The 21,819-nt window shown below is 58.9% G+C and overlaps 2 protein-coding genes across 2 annotated transcripts; both read right to left on the minus strand.

The window, feature by feature from the left end:
- Positions 1 to 131: 131 nt before the first annotated feature.
- On the minus strand, positions 132 to 14,224 carry SHC2 (SHC adaptor protein 2). The gene is made up of 13 exons (XM_036032081.1): positions 13,432 to 14,224; positions 10,841 to 10,911; positions 10,322 to 10,382; positions 10,043 to 10,162; positions 9,631 to 9,684; positions 9,449 to 9,500; positions 9,232 to 9,358; positions 7,658 to 7,820; positions 7,000 to 7,057; positions 6,364 to 6,507; positions 4,726 to 5,033; positions 2,648 to 2,781; positions 132 to 1,087 (listed from the first exon to the last, which is right to left on the minus strand). Exons 1-12 carry the CDS (start codon positions 13,903 to 13,905, stop codon positions 2,653 to 2,655), a joined length of 1,761 nt encoding a protein of 586 aa, XP_035887974.1. The 5' UTR covers positions 13,906 to 14,224; the 3' UTR covers positions 132 to 1,087; positions 2,648 to 2,652.
- A 1,836-nt stretch (positions 14,225 to 16,060) lies between these two features.
- On the minus strand, positions 16,061 to 21,819 carry ODF3L2 (outer dense fiber of sperm tails 3 like 2). The gene is made up of 4 exons (XM_036032082.1): positions 21,177 to 21,819; positions 20,308 to 20,415; positions 18,220 to 18,333; positions 16,061 to 17,101 (listed from the first exon to the last, which is right to left on the minus strand). The coding sequence occupies exons 1-4, from the start codon at positions 21,301 to 21,303 to the stop codon at positions 16,617 to 16,619; spliced, it is 834 nt and encodes a 277-aa protein (XP_035887975.1). The 5' UTR covers positions 21,304 to 21,819; the 3' UTR covers positions 16,061 to 16,616.

Genomic DNA, 21,819 nt, shown 5'->3' on the forward strand with positions numbered 1-21,819 from the left:
GGCGCCGGGCATTTGGGTAAGGAGGGGCTTTGAGAGCAACAGAGGCAGCTCAAGGAAACAGGGAGGAAAGAAGCTGGGATCCCTGAGAGGTCAGGTCATGTTTAGGGGCAACTTGAAAAAAACAAGGAGCTTTTCATCAGCTGTATCGGGATATCTCAAGAGAGAGGTTTGTAGCATTTGGAAACTAGATGTTTCCAAAGAAAACTTAGGTGTCTTTAATGGAGGAGTTATGGGATACTTCATCTCTAAAAACAGAGGTTCTGAGAGATGTTGGTGGGTTCTGGGAGAGCAGAACCCTCCTACAAACACTCCCCCCACTAGGGGCACACCCACAGCCAGCTCCCTTCTCTCCATCTCCAGGCCCCTGCGCCCCCACCTCCTCCAGCCCGCAGGAGGCCAACTCTGGTGCCACCTGGCTTTCCACTGGGGAAACCGAGTTCAGCCCCCCCACCCCCGCCAACACCGAAGAGGGCCCTTTAATGTGCAGTGGGCTCGTGCTCCTTGTGGTCATTCCCAGATTTAATTACAAACAGATTCCAAATGTCCAGTCCAGGTCAGTACTGCCAAGGCTGCCCCACATTTCCTCATCAGCATGTGTCCTGGCCGGAGGACCCAAAGCACCTCAATTCTCCCTCAAAAACTAGGCACCAATTCTTTTTAGGTGGGAACACTGAGACCCGCCAGGACAGGACTCCAGCTCCGTGCCGGCAACCTGGGAACCTCCCCCTTCCCGAGAGATGAGCTGAAATCCGGCCCACCAGGCCCTCGCCGGGGCACCAAGGGCTGCTTTTTGATATATTTTCATTAAAGGCGAGAAACGGTTCTGTCTTTGGTACGTACAGCCTCACTTCAAGCAGAAGGGAGGAGGCAGGGGGCTTGGTGGGAGAGAGGGGTCTTGGGCCCCCATTTCCTGGCACGATTGACCTGGCCCAGCCAACAGGGGGGCTGGAGAAGGGAGATTTGAGGCCCATGTGGAGGAAGGAGAGGCAGCGGCGGTTAGGTCTGACCAGGGTCCTGAGAAAGGCTGTAAGGCCACAACAAGGACGTCTGGGGAGCAGGGACAGGAGCCGGGAGTGAGAACCATCACCTAGAGGAGAAAGCAGAGAAGTCAAGGTCAGCTGAGACAGCAATCAGAGACCTGGGTTCAAGTGTCAGGTGCTCCAACTTCAGTAATACTACAGTAAAGTGACTCAGCAAGGAGACTCAGGCTCAGGGTCCCGGGCTCGAGTCCCGGCTCCTCCATGTTCTTGCTGAGTGACCTAGAGTATTGACTTAACCTCTCTGTGCTATTTCATCTGCAAAATGAGAATGCCGATAACAGTGCCTGTCTCAGAACCTCATGGGAGTCAGTGGAGATGTGGGGGAGGGAGAGCACAGTCCTTGGACACAGCTGTATTAGCAGCTATTATAAATGCCACCATGGTTATTTCTCAGGCTACCAACAACTTTAGGGTCAGAAGGAAAGCAGGTCATGCCCTGGCACACGCAAACACACAGCCCCAGAGCACGGCAGATCACCTCAGGCATTCCACAGGACCACCCCCAACCCCTGAAACCCTTTCCAGACCGGGAACCCCACCTCTGCCAGCACCCAGGCCTGTCTGGGGCCCCAGGGAAGCCTGTGCTGAGTAGGGGAGAGGCAGGAAGGAGACCACTGTGATGGTGAGAAGCCCAACCAGGCCCAGAAGCTCCTCTTGCTCAGCTCTTGGGGAAATCCGACAGGCCCCTTCCCCCGAGGTCCCTCCCTCCCTGAGCCCAGGCCCCAGCTCCCAAATCCTGGAATCCCATGTCCTCTCCTGCCTGGACCGCCCCCCACTTCACCCCGGGGCCCTCCTCTCTCACCAGAGAGGTCCTACACCTGCCTGTCCCTCCCCCACTCAAAACCCTCCCGTGGCTCCCCAGCACCAAAATCAAAAGGCCAAGAGTGCACCTTCTCATCTCACCCACCCCACCTGACACACCCGCCCCGCCGGACCCAGGCCACACTGGCCCCTCTTGCAGTGTAGCCAAATGCTGCCTCCTTCTGGAGATTTCTATGACCGATTAAACAGAGTCACCATAATAACGCAGCCATTCCACTCCTGGCTACAGACTCACCCGGGGGCAATGAAAACACACATCCACACAAAAACTTGTTCACACATGTTCACAGGGGCCAAAGGATGGAAACACCCAAGTGCTCATCAGCAGATGAACAGATAAATACAACGTGGCCCATCCGCACAACGGGATGTCACTCAGCCATGAAAAGGAGTGGAGTGCTGACACTCGCTACAACATGCATGAACTTGGAAAGCATGATGCTCAGTGAGAAGCCAGACACAAAAGGCCACAGAGTGTGTGGTTCCATTTATGTGACATGTTCAGAACAGGCACATCCACAGACACAGGAAGTGGTTGTCAGGGGCTAGGGAGCAGATGGAGAATGACTGCTAAGGGGGACAGGGCTTTTTCAGGAGTGATGGAATGTTCTGGAATTAGACAGGGGGATGCTGCACAATTCTGTGAAGATACTAAAAACTACTGATGTGTCCACTGTAACGGGTGAATTGTGTGGTATGAATTGTGTGTCAATTCTTTCTTAGTTTTTAAAATGAGAAGCATGGCAAATGGCACTTGCTGGAAGTCAGCAGGGCCAACTACACACCTGGCTCAGGGCTCCCGCTTGACCACGCCGCGCAAGTGCAGCTCACTCTCCGCAGCCACAATGGGCTGCCCGTTCTGCAGGTGATAGTCGATCAGGTGGCTGATGCTCTCGAACAGCACGTCCTTCGTCCGCACCTGCAGGGCCAGAGGCCTCAGCATCAGCACCACCAGCAGCTCGTCAGAGAGCAAACTCGGGCCAGTCCCAGACCTGCTGGATCGGGACCTACATTTCCACAAGCCTCCTGGTGGCTCTGATGCACACCCAAAGTGTAAGAATCGCTGGCTCCAAGACTTACAAAGTTGGCCTCAGAATTCCACAACTAGGTATGGACACGGGCTCCAAGACACCAGGATTCTGGCGCTATACTCCCTAGCAAGTTGAATAGTGGCCCCCAAAAGTCATCTCCATGTCCTAACCCCTAGAACCTGTGAATGGGAACATATTTGGAAAAAGCATCTTTGCAGACGTGATTAAGTGAAGGTTCCAGAGATGAGCTCTTCCTGGATTACCCAGGTGTCCCAGAATCCAGTGACTCGTGTCCTCAAGAGATGTGAACAAACTGGACACAGAGACACAAGAGAATCTATGAGGAGATGGGGCAGCGATCGGAGTGATGTGTAACAGGCCGGGGAACAGCGAGAACTGCTGGCGACCACGGGAAGCAGCGATCGGGTCTGAAGCAGACTCTCTACCCTCAGAGCCTCGGGAGGAACTGGCCCCGCCAGCACCTCGCTTTCAGACTGGCCTCCAGAGCTGAGAGAGGATGAATCTCTGTTGTTTTAAGACGCCCACTTTGTGGTCATTGGGTAGGGCAGCCCTAGGGAACGAACACCCTCCTGGAATATCGGAGACATGGATCCGAAAATTAGAATCACCAGATCCCAAAGCCATTCGCACCTCAGAGTGAGAAAATCTTAGCATCCCTGGGTGCTGACATGGGTACAGCACAGAGACCCTCTGGTCCCCGCGCTGCCAGACATTTCACGTGTGATGCTGGGCTCAAGGGGCACATGTCCCCTGGGCGGCAGGCTTAATGCACATTTCTGGGCTCAGCCACACAACCGCCTTCCACCTGAGCATGCCCCGTACAAAAAGACATGGAGTCCACCGAGGACAGCTGTAAGGGCCAGACGGGTAAGAGCAGTTGGTAAACTTGAAGGCTTTTAACACTCCCAAACACCTTCTCACCTGGGAAATAACCTGGAAAGCCCAAGGCCCTTGGACACTGGAAAATACTTCACAAACCCCAGAACTGCTTGTAAATTGGAAAATATTTTGTAAAGTCTAAAACACTTTAGGAACTGTCAAACACCAAATCTCACCGCCTCCAAGCAGCTGTGAGATGCAGCACCATTATTCACGATGGTTGGGGGCAGGGGGAGCTTCCCAATCAAATAATGGTGCTGTTCAAAGATGTGATTGATGGGTACAAAAAAAAAAAAAAAAATCCAGGCCTCAGAGATGAGAGGAAAGCAAAGTGTGTGTCAGAGGGCTGAAGCATTCCGTAGCCTGAAGACCCTAAGACTCTTATCAACTGAAACCTGCGTTGGGAACCCTAAAATACATGGGAAACAGAAAAAGCCATATTTATCTCACATCTCTGTGAGATGCATTAGTGATAACAGAATGTGAAGAAAGTGCGTCTTACAATTGTTGAAATATGGTACTTTGTAAACCCTGAAAGATCTTGAAATTGGAAAAGGTTTGGTAACCCCATAGTGCCTTATAAACTGGGAAATACTTTGTAAACCCCAAAGTTCTTAAACTAGAAAACAGTCTGTAATTCTAAAGTGCCTGGTAAACGGAATAGAATCTGTAAACATAAAGAGCTTTGTAGTCGGGAAAATACTTCATTAAAACTAAAGGGCACTAAGATGGGCACACTGGGCGGAGTGGGGATGCCCACCCCACCCCGGTATTACTTCAGGCCCACCCACGGCCAGCTCCCAAACCCGGCTCAGTCGCGCTCCTCCTAGTCCCCACCCCTGCAGCCCCACCCCGCCACCACCCAGCCCCTTTGGTCCCGCCCCTGTCCCCGCCCCACACCCAGGCCCCGCCCCACCCCACGGCCACCTTACCACGCCCTCAGGGTCCACAAGCAGCAGGTGCTTGGGCTGCCCAGCGTGCATGCCTGTGAGGACGTACTGCCCGGGGTTGGTGACGCTATCGCGCACGAGGAAGTCCCCGTCAGCTCGCAGCAGTTTCTCCGCCGCCCGACGGCTCATCTGGCCGTGATACCAAGGCTCCTGCCGCAGCTGCTCCTCTGTGGGGGCGATGGGGGCCCTCCGGGTAGGGGGACTGGGCCACTGGTCCTCCAAAGGAAGGGGGGCCGCCGCGCCCGCTGCCATAGAGCACTCGTGCAGCTTCAGAGCATCCTCGAAGGGTCCTGAAGGGGAGGACAGGGTGCGGGAGGCAGGAAGTGGGCAGCTGCCTCCTACTGGGAAGGCAAGGGTGGGTCGAATGGGAGGAAGGACCCACCCTGGGATCCTGGGCAACTCTGACTGAGCACCTACCCGACACCCACCTGCACTAGCCCACCACAGTGGGTCGCTGTCTGTGCGCTGTGTGCAGGCCAGGTGTGAGCATGCTGTGTACTCGGTGTGTACTGTGTGCTGTGTATGTGCTGTGTATGTTGTGTGTGAGGTATGCTCATGTGTGCTGGTGCTAACGGAAGCCTGGCAGGCAGAAGCTCTGTCCACAGGGGTTCCTCTGGTCACCAAGGGGGTCAGCTGACCTCAGGAGGCACTCACGCCCATCACCTTTCCCCCAGAGGACTGCTGCGGAAGCCAGTGGGGCCGGCTCTCAGTCCAGGGCCTGGAGCACAGCCGGAGCTCGGTAAGTACTAGCTCGTGGCATCATTGCAATGGTGAGCTATCCAGTTGTCCAGCTGCAGGGAACCAGGCTTTGCAAATGTTGTAAAGGAAGAAATTCCCAGCTGGCTCTGGAGGCTCTCAGGGACCTCCAACCAGAGAGATGTCCTGAGGGAGGGGGACCACCTTGCCTGGCCAGGACGGAGCCAACACTCACACAGTGCTGTGGAAGCGGGCGGGGTTGGCGTGAGAAAGAGAAGGCATTTTGGACACAAACCTCCTCCACTACACTGAGCCCTCCCTCAGGCCCAGAGAGAGGGAAGGAAGGAGCTCTACCATCAGCTAGTCACTCTGTCAGGAGCTGGATTAGGGCACCCTCATCGGACTAGGAGTTCCCCCAGGGAGAAGAGAGAGCCTCCCCCATCAGGCTGGGGTTCCTTAGGAAGGGTTTCGGGCCTCCTCCCTCAGACCATGGAGTCAAGTGAGGATGGAGTTCCAATTCCCTCCTCAGACCGGGGAGGAGGGAGTGAGGCCTTCCCCGACAGACAGAGGAGCCCCGCGGGGAAGAAGGGCCTGAGCCTCCCCCATGACACTAGCCACTCTTTCAAGATATGAGCTAGGCCCCTCCCATCAGACTGGGGACCCCCATAGAGAGAAGGTGGGTTACCCCCAGACTGAGGACTCCCACGGAGGGGGACACCGAGCCTCCCCTACCGGACCAGGGAGTTCCATAGAAAACAGACTTCCTACCCCACCCACATCAACTTGGGAAGTCCCAAGGGGACGAGTCCCCAGGGGAGGAGGCTGGACCTCCCCTATCAGGACCACAGGTGGCCTCCCCCCTCAGACTGACTTGTCCCCACATACAGGTGGCCTCCCCCCTCAGACTGACTTGTCCCCACATACGCATGTCGAACAGGTCCTTCTTGGGGCTGTCCTCGGGCTGCAGAAGCTCCAGTGCGTCCAGACCCTGTGTGTTGACGTACAAGTGGTCCTCGTAATCTCGGGGCCCCTGGGCATCCGCCTGCACGTAGCCGTCCCCTGGTGGGGCTGGGGAGGGCAGGAAAGTAGTGAAGTCAGCTAGGGGAGCCAGGGGAACCCTGAGGCCCTAGGGTGCAGAGAAGGGCAGTGCAGGACCCCACCTGGAAGCCCCACCCACACCTGTCTCCCTCCAGGAAGGAAGCCTTGTGCCCACGTGAGCAGCACCATTGAGAATGACAAACACCACAAAAGCCCAGCCAATGGTGGTAGGACACCAGAGGTCCATACCTAGGGTGGGGACAGCCACCCACCCAGCCTGTCCCCATCTGCCAGGCAGGAAGGTGGCTCAGGGGGCCAAAGCTTTCCAGTTTCAAAAGAAGCAAAAACTCTCAGAAAAAGAAAAAAGAAAGAAACTGATGTTGTCACATTTCTGAAGAGCTCTGAATACAGTCTTGCAGGCGAACGTGAAAGGGTGCAGGAAGAGAACCTGTGAGGGGGGACCCAGGCACCCAGTGGGGGAGGGCTGGGGCACCCCTGTGGCCCCAGGGCATCTGACCCTACCTGAGGGGCCCAGCTCCCAGTGCAGGCCTCTGGTGTCTCTTCGAGGAGGAGATGCTCCCTGAAAAAGAGATTAAGGGTCCCTCCTGCGATGTGCAAGCCCCTTGCCAGTATTCCTACCCAAACGCCTAAATCGCTGCAGATGTAAGTCAGACGGGAGGCTCAGCTCACACCCCCGACAGCTTCCCCAAGCCCTGGCTCTCTATCTGCCAGGTGCCCACCAGGCCCAGCCTTGCACCTACCGCCCACCTCTGCTATAGCTTCATAGGCCGTCTCCTGCACCCGACACCTCGTACTGTTCCCTCCTTCCCTGCACTGCTCTCCTGGGCAACTCCTATTCACCGGTCAGCGCCCAGCCCAAACTTGCTTCCTCAGGAAAGCCCTCCTGACCGCTGACAAGTGGTCTCCCTTCTGCACACTCTTGTTCCCTGCCTTGTCAGCCCTTTTCACCGCATGGATGTGGTCATTTCCCCAGTGTCTGAGGGTAGGACAGGGTGGACCAGATCTGTGCAGTGTGCGGAAGGAAGGAAGAGAAGGGGGTGCAAGAGTCCCTCCTCTAGGATGGAGAACAGGAGCAGAAGGAAAAGCTAGGGACACGCCCAAGGAATCAGCACCGGGGACAGCTGCTACCGTCCCTCCCCTGAGAGTCCCAGGGGCTGACCTGGCTGAGGGCTCCCAGGGCCCCAAGGGCGCAGGGTTGTGTCAAGGTGAGCCTGGAGTCCACCAGCCCGCCCAGGGGCGGCTCCTTCCCTGGGATGCTGTTGTAGTAATTGTGTTCCGCGTCCTCCTCGTCCCCCCAGGCCGACTCCTCCAACCCGGTCAGCCTGGCAACAGACATCAAGCGGAAGCACCAGCGGCACATGGCCCCAGCACACAGGGCAGAAGGAACGGGGGCACCCAAGGGACGCCAAGGCCTTGGGGCTTGAGCTTTGAAGGGTGGGTGGGAAAAGCCAGGCCCACAGGGACTCAGACCCCACCTCCTATCAGCTGAGCTTTTGCCCAGGAAATGCTTACTGAGCGCTGTGCTTCCCTTCCCTGGTCTGTCAAATGGGACACGGCATAGCTGCCGCAGGTCCTCAGAGAAGCTGGTCCCCACTCCTTGCCACCCACTTCTGGCCTGGCCAGGCAGCCAGAACACACCAGACCTGCACCCAGGACTAGATGCCTTAGGGCAGAACACCCTCTGCATTTAAAATGCCCTCGCACCCTGGCTGGCACGGCTCAGTGGATTGAGTGCTGGCCTGTGAACCAGAAGGTCTTCAGTTCGATTCCCAGTCAGGGCACATGCCTGGGCTGTGGGTCAGGTCCCCAGCTGAGGGCATGGGAGAGGCAACCTATAGATGTATCTCTTGCACATCAGTGTTTCTCTCCCTCTCTTCCTCCCTCCCTTCTTCTCTTTAAAAATAAATAAAAATCTAAAAAAAATGCCCTTGCCATTTGCCCTTTGGTTGCACCTGTAGCAATTCATCCCACAGGTGATCATTCAGGTGAGCATGGTTCCTAAGAGCAAAATGGTATAGGCCATTGCCTGCCCCTCAGTCAGGGACAAACCGCAGGTTCAGGTTTGGGCAGCAGAGCAGGACCTTGCGGCCGTGGAGGCAGGGGCAGCTCCAGGTGCCCGGCAGCAGCAAGTGAAACCCACCATGTGTAGGCGACAGGCGTGCAAACCCGTGAGGAAGGCGACAAAGGCCACCTCACCCTGGGGAAGGGCCTCCTGCTGCACTGTGAATTCCTCTTCCTTATCATGCGTTTATTGAACGTCTAACAATTAACTTAAGTGGCTGAGGTCAGGGGTCAGCCCAGGAGCCATACAACTTTTAAATGGTTAAGAAAACATCCAAAGAACATTTGGCAACATGGGGAAAGTTAATGCAATGCAGATTTCGGTGTCTATAAATACAGCTTTGCTGGCACGGGGGCCGCCCACAGCTTCAGCGCCCTCCGCAGCTGCTTCCACAGATGACGGCCACGACAGGCAGTCCGGCCACAATGCTGCCACACACTGACCGTGTGGCCCTGTGCAGCAGCGTTGACCCGAGCTAGTGATGGTAATGGCAGCGTTGACTGGCTCCTGGATCCTCACCTCGACCCAGAGAGTCTCGGCTGTCTTTATCTGGGTTTCATAGCCCAGGGAACGGGAGGATCCTGGCAGCTGTGATCTGCTAGCTCATGGGGAGCACGGGCAGCAGGGGCAGAGTGGACCCAAGCCCAGGAGGAGCGGGTGAGAGCTGGTACCTTTCAGGGGGGACGACAACCTTGGGGGGGCTGTGCAGGTACTGTTTGAAGCGCAGCTCAAAGGCTTGGCCCACAGTGCTGATGACGCTCTGGGCGAGGCCCTCGCAGCACTCCAGGATGTGGCAGGCTGGGGGTCGTTCGGTGACACAGCATCAGTGTGGCCTGGCAGCGGGCACGCTCTACACAGGGCCCCCCTACCCCACCCACTGGGCCTCACCTCTCTGGTTGATGGGGTCCTTGGCAACATAGGCCACATAATCCGTCATGTCCTGGGGAGAGAGGGGGCAGGTAGAAGGGGCCAGCTGGACCTGCCTGGGCCCACTGGCCCGGATTCCTGGCTGCCCACCACCCGAAAGGCAGGCGACAGAGGAGGCCACGCCCACCCACCCATCCCCTTACCGTGTCACCGCCCGACGCGAAGGAGATGGACTGCATGTGGTGGTTGGCGATGACCTGTCAGAGAGACACACCGGGTCACAACTGTCCTGGGGCCAGGGTCCCAAGGCTCAGGCAGGCACTAGGCCAGGGCCACAGGGAGGGGACTGAGGGGGTGGGGAAGCAGGGACGCACAGACACACAGACACACACTGGATGCCAGGAGCACCCCCAGGGACAGCTGTGGGTGCTGTGAGGGCAGCGGCCGCGTCCCCCCTTGGCTCCAGGGTGGGCCCTCAGTTCGTCTCCAAGCGAACACAACACATGGAGCCCCGCACCCCCATCCCTCCAGGCTTCACCTGTGTGAGCCCACAGAGCCTGCCCTTCGGGGGCTGAGGACAGGCCACACTGCCCTCGCCTATTGCGCAGCCCTCACCTGGCGCGTGGCGGGCACGGAGAGGTTGAGGCCGTCGGTGGAGATGCTGACAGCAATGCTCATGCCGGCGAAGCGCAGGTTGCTCTTGCCCAGGATGGAGGCCAGCGCCTTGTTGGGGGCCTGAGGGGCAGAGGGCCGTGGGGTGGGGTCTTGGAGGGCCAGCAAAGGGTGGGGGCCTGGTGGGGGTGGGACTGCAGAGGGGCCCCAGCTGGGCAGGGTCTGAGGGAGGCCAAGGCATCCCCACCAGCCCCACTTGAGGACCACAAGCCCCTCACCAACCTTCTTCTTCCAGGAGCCCCGGACCCCAGGCACAGCCTCATGGAGCCGGTTGATGGCCTCCCTGTGGGGGGATGGGGAGGGGGCTTAGAGAGCTTGGAGAGGAGGGGCTTGGGGAGGGGCAGGAGCTCAGAGAAGGGTGGCGTGTCAGCCACCCTTCTGTGGAAGGGTGGTGGGCTGACCCACAGAGGGGATAGGATGCAGTGGACCAAGATGGGGAGAGGCTCAGAGGAGGGGAGGGATGAGAGGAGGAGGGGTTCTGGGGGACCTGGGGAGAAGAGGAGGAGACGGGGGCATAGAAGGGGGTGCTCCCAGCCATGTGGCAGATCCCCCCATCACTGGTCTCCCTCTGTGGGTTCAGATTCGGTGAGGCCAACACAGCCCCTAAACTTAGACCCAACTTCTGGGTGGCCACAGGCGTTGAGAGGAAGACCTCTACTCGGGGCAGAGCCCATGAGACCAGCTTCCCGGACCCCTCGTCCCGTCCCATCCCGCCTTCCACACCCGGTCTGGGAGGCTCACCTGGTGACCTGGGTGCGAGTGTTGAAGTCCAGGGAGCGCATGGAGCGTAGGACCTCAATGCAGCCCATGTACTGCGGGAAGAAAGGAGGGGTGAGTGGGTGGGGTCCAGCTGGACTGGCAGATGAGCTCTTCACCCTTCTCTCCGGCACCCACTGGGTTCGAGTCCTTCCCTCTGTCCTCAGCAATGTCCAGCCAGCAACCTGGGGGCCTTCGCACCTGCTGTCCACCCCCCCATCTATTTTTGAACTGATTCCTCCTCATCTTCAGACCCAGAGTCACCTCCCCAGAGCCGGCTTCCCTGACTCTACATAAGCTGTTCCACAGAAGTCCACTGATTCCTCCAGGCTCATTTCACTATCTGCTCATTCTCTCTTTCTACCCCACTGGGACGCAAGTCCTAGAGAACCGGGATGGCACCCACTTCTGCATCCCAGAGCCCAGCACACGGCCTGCAAACAGGTAGGACGGAGACCGCCTGGCCTGTGAAGCCCAAAATGCTGACTATCTGTGATCCTTTTCAGGAAAAGCACGTGGACTCCTGCCTAGACCACCATGTCCACGGAAGAGTAACTCAGAATCTCCAAGGGACAATGCCGAGTGTTAGAGGAGGTGGCAGCAGCCCGCAGAGTTCCTGGGCAGCCTCTGCAGCTGCCAAGGGAGGGGGCATGAGGACCAAACGATGGCCAGAACCACCCTTCCAAATTCTAGGCTGCTGAGAAGTGAACGGTACGATGGGAGGGCCACGTGGCGGCATCTGTCACACAGTCCCACCGGCACAAAATGTCCAGAACAGGCCAATCCACAGAGACGAAAGAGGGGGTTTGTGGTTGCCAGGGGCTGGGAGTGGGGGTGGCTGATGGGGAGACTGCTCACGGGGACAGGGCTCCCCATCGGGGAGATGGACCGTTCTGGGACCAGAGAGTGGTGATGGCTCACGACCTTGTGAATGTACTAAATGCCACTGAGTGGTTCACTTTAGGATGATTGATGATTAAATGTGTCATGTGAATTATACCGCAATTTTTAAGGTGAACTATGGTGATGGAAGCTGGGGTAGTGGGAGTGCTGTGGGGGCGCCAGCCAGGAGGGTGCCAGGCCCCTGAGGCCTGCTTACACACTGCGCTGTATGTGTGTTGTCCCTCAATTTTACAGTCTGACCAAGAAAAACAGCACGTCCCACAGACACGTATTAATTATAAAGGAACTAAATGGTGACTTTACTAGAGACAAATCTCGTTTTAACCAATGCGTTGCTTTCCCGGGGCGGCTGTAACAACACACTATAAACTGGGCAGCTTAAAACAACAGGGATGTAGTCTCTCCAGTTCTGGAGGCCAGATGTCCAAAGTCAAGGTGTTAGCCAGGCCGCACTCCAACTGACGGCTTCCTGGAGGGCCACTCCTTGTCTCATGCAGCTCCCAGCGGTGGTGGCCCGCAACCCTTGGCTGGCAGACACATCAGTCCGGTGTCTGCCCCATCTTCACACGGCCTTCTCCCTAAATGTCTGTGTCCAGATGTCCCTCCTCTTATAAGGGCACCTGTCATTGAATTAGGGCCCCCCTCTCACTCCAGGATGACCTCATTTTAACTTGACTACATCTACAAAGACCCTGTTTCCAAAGAAGGCTACGTTCACAGGTTCAACAGACATGAATTTGAGGGGAAGTATTCAGCACAGCACCGGAGGAGCGGACTGTGGCAAAGCAGCGAAGACAAACTAATCACAAACATTCAACTTCCAGGGTGCTGGTAACCCAAAGGCCAGCAGAGATATGAATTCCGCCATACGGTCAATGACACCCTGGGATACCTGGTAATTTTCGGACATGAAAGGGCGGACTGTGGGTGTGCAGGACCACTAGCTCGCGAGACCTTGCGCACGCTTCTAACAGCGAAGGTCACGCTCGGGCAACCTCCTAGTGGTTCACCAAACCCTGCACAGGGATAAATTGCCTCCAGACATTTTAACAGTCACGGTTGCAGGCGCACAGGCGATCCATTCGTCCAGCTTTTCCGAGTGTTTGAAAAGTTTATAATAAAAAAACTAGGATAAAGACCCATCCTTTTACACAATGTTCTAGGACCCCAGTCTCACATCTCGAATCCTGAGGTCCGGCTGGGCGCCGCCCATTTGCAGATACCCCTTCCCGGGAGCCCCCGCCCCCACCTCAAGCCAAAATCTCGGTAGATTCCGATTCTGTCTTCTACGAAGGAGCTTTTAATGGGGGTCTGGGTGGCAGGATGCCCCCACCCTCCTTCCCACTGTCTAAACTCTCCTGCGCTACCGGGATAGGGAGGGGAAATGCTTAACCTGCGCATGCGTGTCCCCCACCCACCTGCAGCCCTCTCCCCGCCTCTAGTCACATGACGCCTTGGGAACCCAGACCCCAGCGCTTCCCGGCTGGGGGCGCCCAGCGAAGCTTTGGTTGGAGGTGGGGGTCCAGAGTGGTGGGGGGAGATGGAAGGATGGAAAGGAGATAGATACCTGGTTCTCAGGGTCCGGGACTCAGGGAAGTGAGGGAAGGAAGCCCCAGTCCCCAGGTTGGAGGGTACGAGGATGGCATCCCAGCGGTCCTGGCCAGCGCACTCACCCGAACGATGTAGGAGACCCCGGGCCCCAGGACCCTGGCGTCTGGGTGTAGCCAGCCGTGAGCCGGCTTGTGGATGAAGCTGCCTTTGCGAATCCACTCGTCGGCGACGGAGTCAGGGGGCCCGGCAGCCCCCCGCGTGCCCCGAGACCCCCGCGTCCCGGCAGTTCGGCAGCGGCTGAGAGCCGGTAGGGGGCAGGGTGCGGCGCAGCGCGGCTCGCAGGCACCCAGGACCGCGGCCGCCAGAGCAGGGACGCTAGCCGGGCCGGCCTGCTCCGGCTGGGGATCGGCGCCTCCCGCGGCCCCCGCGCCCCCGGCCGCCCGCGACGAAGCCGAGCCGCGGCCCAGGAAGCCGGCCGGAGCCGCAAACTTCCATTGCGGCATGCGCGGCAGCAGCGCGCAGAAGGTGGTGGGCGCCTCCGGCTCCGGGGGCGCAGGAGGTGCGGGGGGCGCGCGCCCGCCCGGACCCTGCGTCATGGCCGCGGCCGCCGGACCGAGCCCGACCGGGCGCTGAGCCTGGCGCGGAGGAGGCCCTCTGTCTCCCTCTCGTTCCCTCCCCGCCCCCGGCCCGGTGATGTCATCCGCCCGGCCCAGCGCGCAGCCGCGGGGGGCTGCGCCCCTGGGACCCCGGCCCTCGGCATCCCGGCGCCTGGCGGGGTGGCGGGGGAAACTGAGGCCCGCCGAGGGCACGGAGCTGACTCGGAGCGGACAGCTCGGGAGGGAGGTGTTTCCAACCCAGGACCTGGACAGGGATCCCCACTTCGCCCCCCACGCATCGACCAAGTTCCTCGAATGACAGAGGTGGGAGAGACTTAGAAATGACCTCCCTTCCTTCCTCCCTGACTAATGGAGAAACTGAGGCCTGAAGAGGAGTGGAGGCTCCGTCAGGGAAGAGAGCCTTAACCCCAAAATCAGCCACCTCCATTCCCATTGTTTCAGCCGGAAGATACTTGAAAATCAGGCCCCGATGGGGAAACTGAGGCCCAGAGAGGGGCACACTGCGGAGACTTGGACCCGGGAGTGCCGGGTTGGGCTGACTGGGTCTGGGAGGTGGGGAGCCTCAGAGCGAAGCCTAGTTCCTACTCTGCTGCCCTTCCCTAGGCCTCAGTTTCCCAGGCTGTAAGCCAGGGACAGGGGCTAGAAGGTCATGGGCTGCTCCGTTCCAGGGGAGCCCTGCCCGGCAACAACCCCACTGAGCCCTTGAGCCTCAGCCTCCCAGGCGGCCCCACCGGTCCCAGCGTCTTCGTCCCCACCCAAGCCTCAAGGCTTGATTCCTTCTCTGTGGGGGAGCTGGATGTCACCGTCACCCCAGGACCGAGCTTCCTAGTCCGTCTGGACCAATCACCCTCCCCCTCCGGCCCCACCCCAGGCAGGGCTGACTGCTGGAAAACAAAAGGAGGGGGCCGGGGCGCGCAGGCAGGTGAGGAAAGAGGGGCGAGGCCCTTGGAGCCGGATCAATAAATCAGAGGGATGAGATCACAGTCCAGCCGGCCGCCGCAAGCCGGTAGGAGGTGGCCCTGGGCTATGGGGGGTGTGGTGGGGGGGTTGGGCCGGGCCGCGATTGGCCTGCAAGCCGGAGGAGTGGCGGGGGAGCGAAGGAGTCTGCGCTGCTGCTAGACGCCTTGGGTGCCACGCTGTAGTCACTTGTTCCTCGGGCCGCGGGGTCTGGGGTGTGTGAGTGCAGAGGATCGGCCTTTGGGTCTGTGCTGGGGGAGAGGCATGTCGGGGTTGGGAGCCCCGATCTGGACTGTGTGTGCTGTGTGTCTTTTGTGATTTACATATATGTGACCTGTATGAGGGTTGGCTTTGTATGTGTATTGTGTGCAGATGTGAACATGTGTGTGCATGTGAGGAGGGGTTCTGGTTCTCCCAGTATATGATTAGGGGGTCCGTGTGCATTTCAAGGTGGGTGTGTAGGGGCCTGGTGTGTGTCCGTGCATGTGTCCGTGCATGTGTGTGGAGATCTTGACGTGTGTCCAAAGGGTGTGTGTGTGACTTTGGCATGCCCAGGCTGGGCAAGGGACAGTTAGAAAAGAGCTAACACCCCCCCCCAGGCCCTGTGTGCTGCCCCTGCGGCCACCTTCTCCAGGGAAATAAGTAATGGCCATCTCTCCCTCACAAGTTCCTGAGTTAGGGTCTTTCTGGGTGGCAGTTTTTAAGGCCTGGGCTTAGGTGTCATCACACACAGGGCTTGGTCACATGACACCGTCTCTAGGAAAGAATGGCAGGAGCAGAGCCCAGAGGCCAGAATTCAGATCCTGGCATTAGGCAACACTAGGGCTTATAGTGTGCCCTCAGACCAGCACCTGGTCCCTGCAGCCCAACTTCCTCTCAGCAAGCATCACCTACCTTCTGACTTGCTGTGAAGCTTAAATGGCCTTTATTGAAATCTGATGGATATTAGAATATATCAAACTCCTATACATCCTTCAAAACCCAGCTTCAATGTCCCCTCTTCCAAGAAGCCTACCTGACTGCCCCACTCAAAGCTCTGGCTCCACCTCTGCCTTCCCCCAGCTCTGGATGCCTCCTCTGGTCCCATCCAGACCCCAGGCGGCTACAGATGGGGAGGCTGGCTGTTGAGAGCAGTGTTTCCCATCTTCTGTGATGTAAGCAGACCTGGATTAAATGAGTCCCACGTGTGCTGCTGACAGCTCTTGGTGCCACAGAGATTTATTGGCAAGCAGCTAGTGTGTGGGGTGGGGAGAAGAGGGCATCAGGGCTGCTTCCAGCCTGGTTTTGGGCTGGGACCAGGTCAGGAAGCTGTGCTTCCATGAGAAACAGGTTAGAGCCCAAGTTTGGCAGAAACCTGAGCTGTTTGGGGGACCCAGGCCCTAGCAGGGCGGACGCCAAGTTCTAGTACACAGGAAGCTCCGTCTCCGGCCAGCCACTGGGGAGGGCCAGGGGTGTCCCTTTCTCCACCTGGCCTCGCTTAGGCTGGCATGACCAGGAGAGAAGAAACTGGGGCACTGGAAGGAGGCTCACCCTGCACAGGGCCATGGGGTCACAGCCCCCAGGGACTGGAGGAAGCAGGTGGCCTAGAAGGACCTCAGACAGTTCAGCTTCTCTGAGTTGTCCCACCCCAGCGAAAGCCAGGCCCAGGAGGGGACTGCCCACACTCTACTCCAGGGTGCAGGAAAACTGAGGCTCAACCCGGGTGCTGGCCTGCATCCTGTCCCCCACAGGCGTCAGGGTGTTATGTCTGGGGTCATGGTGGAGGCCCGTTTGGAGTGTCGGATGCCCATGGTGAACGCCGGGGCCCTGGCCTTGGTAATGGTGACCTGTTCAGGGCTGTGGGTGCCAGGGCCAGGCGTCTCATCCGGGGGGCGTGGGGCACGGGGCCGCCCCAGCATGGTGAAGGCAGGCCGGCGCTGACGGTAGGCGTTGGGATCTGGACTTTCATACTGGCCCGGGCCGGGGATCTCAGCGGGGTCTTGTGCAGGGCGGGCAGGGGGTGTGCGGCCCACCACTGTGTAGCTGGGGCTACTGGGCTTGACGAAGATCTGAGCACCCCAGAGAGAGGGCAAGGTGTAGGCATTGGGGGCGGGGGCTGAGGTGTCCAGAGGCTGTGGACGCAGGCGGGAGCCCAGGGTGAAAGCTGGAGGGGTCCGCTGGCGCACAGGGGCCACCTTCTCTGGGCTGTAGGCCCCAGGCCCGGGTGTCACCTCCAGACCTGTGGAAGCGGGGCAGGAAGGCTGGCAGTGGACAGAGCGTCCACCTGATCAAGGACAGTGCATGGCGCCCCACTGCCCACATGCGTCCTGGAGCTCACAGCACTTCTGAGAACACCCCGGGTTAGCTCTCCCCCTTCCCTACCCTGCCACACGGTCTATTCTCTTTCAGGCCTCCGCATCTTTGCCCAAGCTCCACCCTCTGCCAGGCAAGCCTTCGGTTTCCCATTCCCACCTCCCGGGAGCTGCTTCGTGTGCTCCCAGAGAGCCCCAGCGACCCTCCTCCCTGTTGCCCCCCACCCCACAGCCCTTCCAGGATGAGTCTACGTCTTCCCCTGTCTCCAGACACGGCCACTCGGAAGTGGGATGGGCCCCACCTGGGTCTAACCCCACCGTCCTGGGGCCTCGTGCAAAGCAAGGCATATCAAATCTTCTTTGACTCCCATCTGCTGGTCTGTACACGTTTGGGAGGATGAGTGAGTAGAGGATGGGTGGCAAGTGGTGGGGGAGAAGTGCATGTGGAGATGAGCAGCTCCAGGGGTATGCAGCAGGTGGATCCTGGGTGGGTGGCTGGGTGGATGCAGCAGTGGCTGGATAAATGGACTAATGGGTGGGTTGGATGATGAACCGGTGGATGGGTTGATAGGCTGATGAGTAGACAGATGGGTGGATGGATGGATGGGTCAGTGGGTGAGTGAGTAGCAGGTAGAGTAGAGGGGTGAGAGATGAAAAGATGCATGGTGAGTGGATGGGAGACTGGAGTCCGATGATTAAATCAGGCACTTTAGGTGAAAGGAAGCTGTTCACAGCCTGTGAAGGGGATTTCCACATTTGCTACAGTCCCCACTACTCCCTGTTGTCTCCTGGTGCTGAGGATGAGCCCCAGCTGTCCTCTCGGCCCCGTGTGTGCACAGAGTTGCCATCACCTTGGCCCACTTCACTCATTCAGGTCTTCTTAGGGCCCCCAGCCCCTCTTCGGAGGCCTTGGGTTTTGTCATTCCAGCGACACTGACATTCTAAGAACTTGGGGATAGGAGCGGAAGGAGAGGACAGAGGCAGGAGAGTCACTGAGACCCTGAAGGGACAGGGTCCTCATGGGGTAGCACAGTCACATACTCACCCCGAGGCTTGCCCCGGCCCTGTATGGAGTAGGCAGGGGTGCAGCTTCGACCAAACCGGGTGACTTTGGGGTCCAGGAAGTAGACTGGCCCAGGGCTGGTGTCCTGTGGAGATGCTGGGAAGAGGGGCCCAGGGTCCTGAGTGCACCTCTGGTGGCCCCACCACCCCGCTCGGTGCTGCTGAGTCGTTCCAGGCTCCAGGCAGCCCTCGGCCCCATGCGGGGGAGCAGGGGCCCCAGCCTGCGGAGGTCTGATGGCCCCGACCTGGGACCTGGACCTCTACTTCGACTTTGTCTTAATGAGTGTTTTTGTGCCCCACCCCCGATAGAAGCTGTGCCACCCCCCAACCTCTCCTCTGCCACAGGCTGGGGCACCAGCTCTGGAGAAACCAGCTCGAGTGCTGGTTAGAATTGCACAGAAAATGAGAGTGACGAGGCTCCGACGGGGGGTCTGTGGAGGGCCCTTTTAGTGCCTGGGCTTGTGGGCATGGGCACGCTGAAGGGAGGGGCTTTGAGTCACGGTGAAGTCCCAGCAGGGCCTCTGTGAGCATGTCCTTGGACCCGTCCATGCCTCCTTTTCTTCAGTAGTGAGATGCGAAGCTTGAAAAATGAGGCCATCCAGGGAAGGGGTGGTCCCGTGCCTGGCACTTAGTCATTGGGACCAAGGACTGTGAAGGCCATTGCTACGAGTTATAAGCACATTCAGGTACAAATGTACAGTAGGTTTGACAAGTGTTAATTGATTGACATATGAACATGTATGTGCACACACATGACACCAGCACACACATGACACATGTTCCTGGTAAATGAGCACATCCCGACTCAGCCCATTTCCCACCTCCAGGCCTTTGTCTATGCTGTAGGCTCTCCTGGAGCCCCTTCTTCTCCTGGGGGCTCCAGTGAACTCCTACTCATCCTACAAAGCCCAGACCCCATGCCTCCACCTCCAGGAAGTCCCTGAGCATTCAGAAAAGCCTACAGCAACCATGCCCACCCTGATTCCTGGTTCCCCACGTGTGTCCTGTGACTAGAATTAGACTTGGGAACCCAGGTTGCTCTGAGCTATAGGCTAAGTTCCTAACCTTCCTGGTGCCAGGTGCGACGTGGATTCCCTCACTTGTCTTCTGGGGTCTCTTGACACTCTCCGAGTTCTCTTTCAGTTGGTTCGGGATTTTTGCTGCTTCTGAAAGCGCCTCTAGCATCCACTCCCTCCCAACCTCTAACCACGAGAATCAAACTCCACACGCGGGACCCTCGTGGTCCCTGTTCTGGCCTCATTGGGACCTCAGAGCAGCTCTGGAAACGGGCTGAGGGAGCATGTGGGCATCGATATGAGAAGCACAGGCTTGCGGATGGGGAGGCCACCCACTCATGGGGATAACTCCACTCATAGCCGTGGGGAGCTGACCGTGGCTAGCGGCCACCTGCATCCCTGCGCCCGGTACCCTCTCACACACATTCTGGCCAGGAGAAAAGCGGACATCACAGAGGTCAGGTCACCCACTGACCAGGCGAGGCCCACAGCCTGTGGTCTCTCCACCCCTGCCTGCCTAAACAACAAGGAGTTTTCGTTCTACCCTCACCTCATGCTGTGAGGTTGCTGAGGCCTGGGGAGCCACCTGGCTTGTTCATGGAGACACTGGGGCTGGCACTCACTCTCCAAGCCCAGTTTTCTGAGCCCTGACAAGATACCCAGCATTGCAGCTACTTTTAAGGCACTTAACTCTCATTTAACCCTGACAACTGAGCAAGGAGTGTATTGCCATTGTTTACAGAGGAGGAAACAGAGGCACCGAGCAGTCAAGCAGCAAGAAATGTGCAAAATGCAGGAGGCAAATGCAGGTCCTGACCCCACACTACTCCTTCCACTCTCCCTGGATAAGGAAGCAGAGGACCAGAGGGGCACCGTGGCTTCCTGAGGTCACAGAGCAAGCCAGGGGCCCAATGATCCAGCCGGATTCCTGACTCACTCAGTGGAGCCTGGATCTATCAAGTGAGAAAATGCTCCCTGGGAGGAGGTTGGAGGTCCAGGAGGCCTCACAGAACCCCCTATCCCTCCCCCACGTTTCTGCCCCCGTCCAGCCTTACCCTCACTGGGTCTCCGGAGCAGCGAGTAGGCGGGACCGGCCGCCCTGGTGCGGTCATGGTCGATGTAACCCACAGTGGACGGCAGGGCATACAAGCCCGGCCCAGAGCCTGCAACCAAAGCCCTCTGGTCACAGCCTGGGCCTGGGTCCCCTGAAATGTGATGGGGAGCTCAGGGCCCAGTCCCTGAGCCCCCACCCTGGCCACCAACCATCCTCCATGGCAGGGGTTGGGGGAGCAGGAGCTGCCCGCTGCCAACAAGCATTGTGTGTCGGACGTGAATCACAGCGAGAGGGGCTGCGGGGCCAGCCTCCTCCTCCCGCTTTGAGGCACATGAGATGGGATGACTGAGGCCCAGACGCAGACACAGCTGTCACAGGTGGGGAAACTGAGGCCCAGACACCAAGACAGTGTCACAGCCGCAATGTTTGGTGGCCTCTGCAGGAATGGCAGTGCCACAAGAGGCAGGAAATACTGCCGTGGGGCCCGACTCCAGGTGTCCTGTTACAGACGGGGAAACTGAGGCTCGGGCCAGGACCATAACTGGGATCCTCCAGTGCATGTCACAGTTGGGATATTCGGCCCACTGGCTAATACACCACAAACTCTTCCCCCTGGTTCGCCTGGCACCCATCCCCCACAGGCCCTGGGCTGCTTGGGTCTTGGCACCCAGAAGGGCACATGGCCCACAAAATGTTCAGTTCCCACTGGGTGGAGGCACATTCAGGGGCCACAGAAACGCTGTGATCACCCTGTCCCACTGGACAGGACACTGAAAGGCGGACACTCTCCACAGAGGCTCCCACCTTCCCGCTGGGCTCCCAGAAAGGGCCCCACCGCCGTGGCCCCCCTCCTCCATGGTCTGCATGTACCGTTCTCCAAGGTGGCCATCCTGCAGGTCTTCCTCAGGCCGGTCTCTGGAATCTGGCACTCCGTGGCCCGCCGGCCCAGGGGCGCTGTGGTCAGCCGGGAAGCGGGGTCACAGCTGAGGGTCCCCATGGCGGGCAGGAGTGGGTTGCAGCAGGGAGCACGGGGCTGCTCAGCACCCGCACTGGATGCTGCCTCTTCGACCGCAGTGGCTCTGGGCGGCAAGTTCCGGCACCGTCCCCAGTCCTCGAGGCTCCTGCCTGTGTTGGCAGAGCCCTGGGCTCACCACACCCTCCCAGGGACCTCACAGACGGCCCCTTGTCCTTCAGCAGGGAGTCTTGGGGCCCTGGCCCAAGCAGGCCGGTCGGCAGACGCTGGCCTGGAAGTGGGGCTGGGATCGAGTGTCGGCCAGATGGCTGGACAGTCCAGGGAAGAATCCGGTGTCAGCAGAGCGGGTCCCCTGGGAGACGGTGGAGCTGGGCAGCTGGGGCCAGAGCAGGCCCCGGGGGAGCTGGAGCCACAAACACAACACCCTCAGCCTTATAGCAGGAGGGACTGGTGAGGTCACGGGCGGCATGGCCCCATTTCTGCAGCCGGGGAAACTGAGGTGCGGCCCCGGGTCCACAGCAAATTTGCCGCTGGGCCAGG

Source organism: Phyllostomus discolor, chromosome 8 (genome assembly GCF_004126475.2).
Source record: "Phyllostomus discolor isolate MPI-MPIP mPhyDis1 chromosome 8, mPhyDis1.pri.v3, whole genome shotgun sequence".
In the NCBI taxonomy this organism is placed as follows: domain Eukaryota; kingdom Metazoa; phylum Chordata; class Mammalia; order Chiroptera; family Phyllostomidae; genus Phyllostomus; species Phyllostomus discolor.

Bases quoted from the DNA above. Each gene is read 5' to 3' on its own strand.
- SHC2 (XM_036032081.1), bottom strand. From the start codon at position 13,905: ATGACGCAGGGTCCGGGCGGGCGCGCGCCCCCCGCACCTCCTGCGCCC. The intron at 6,508-6,999 runs GTAGGGTCAGAT...TGCCCTCCCCAG, and splicing joins CTGGGAGCTGGGCCCCTCAG to CCCCACCAGGGGACGGCTAC. The intron at 2,782-4,725 runs GTAAGGTGGCCG...CTGGCCCTGCAG, and splicing joins TTGTGGACCCTGAGGGCGTG to GTGCGGACGAAGGACGTGCT.
- ODF3L2 (XM_036032082.1), bottom strand. From the start codon at position 21,303: ATGGGGACCCTCAGCTGTGACCCCGCTTCCCGGCTGACCACAGCGCCC. The intron at 20,416-21,176 runs GTACATGCAGAC...CTTTGGTTGCAG, and splicing joins GATGGCCACCTTGGAGAACG to GCTCTGGGCCGGGCTTGTAT. The intron at 18,334-20,307 runs GTAAGGCTGGAC...CCCTCTTCCCAG, and splicing joins GCTCCGGAGACCCAGTGAGG to CATCTCCACAGGACACCAGC.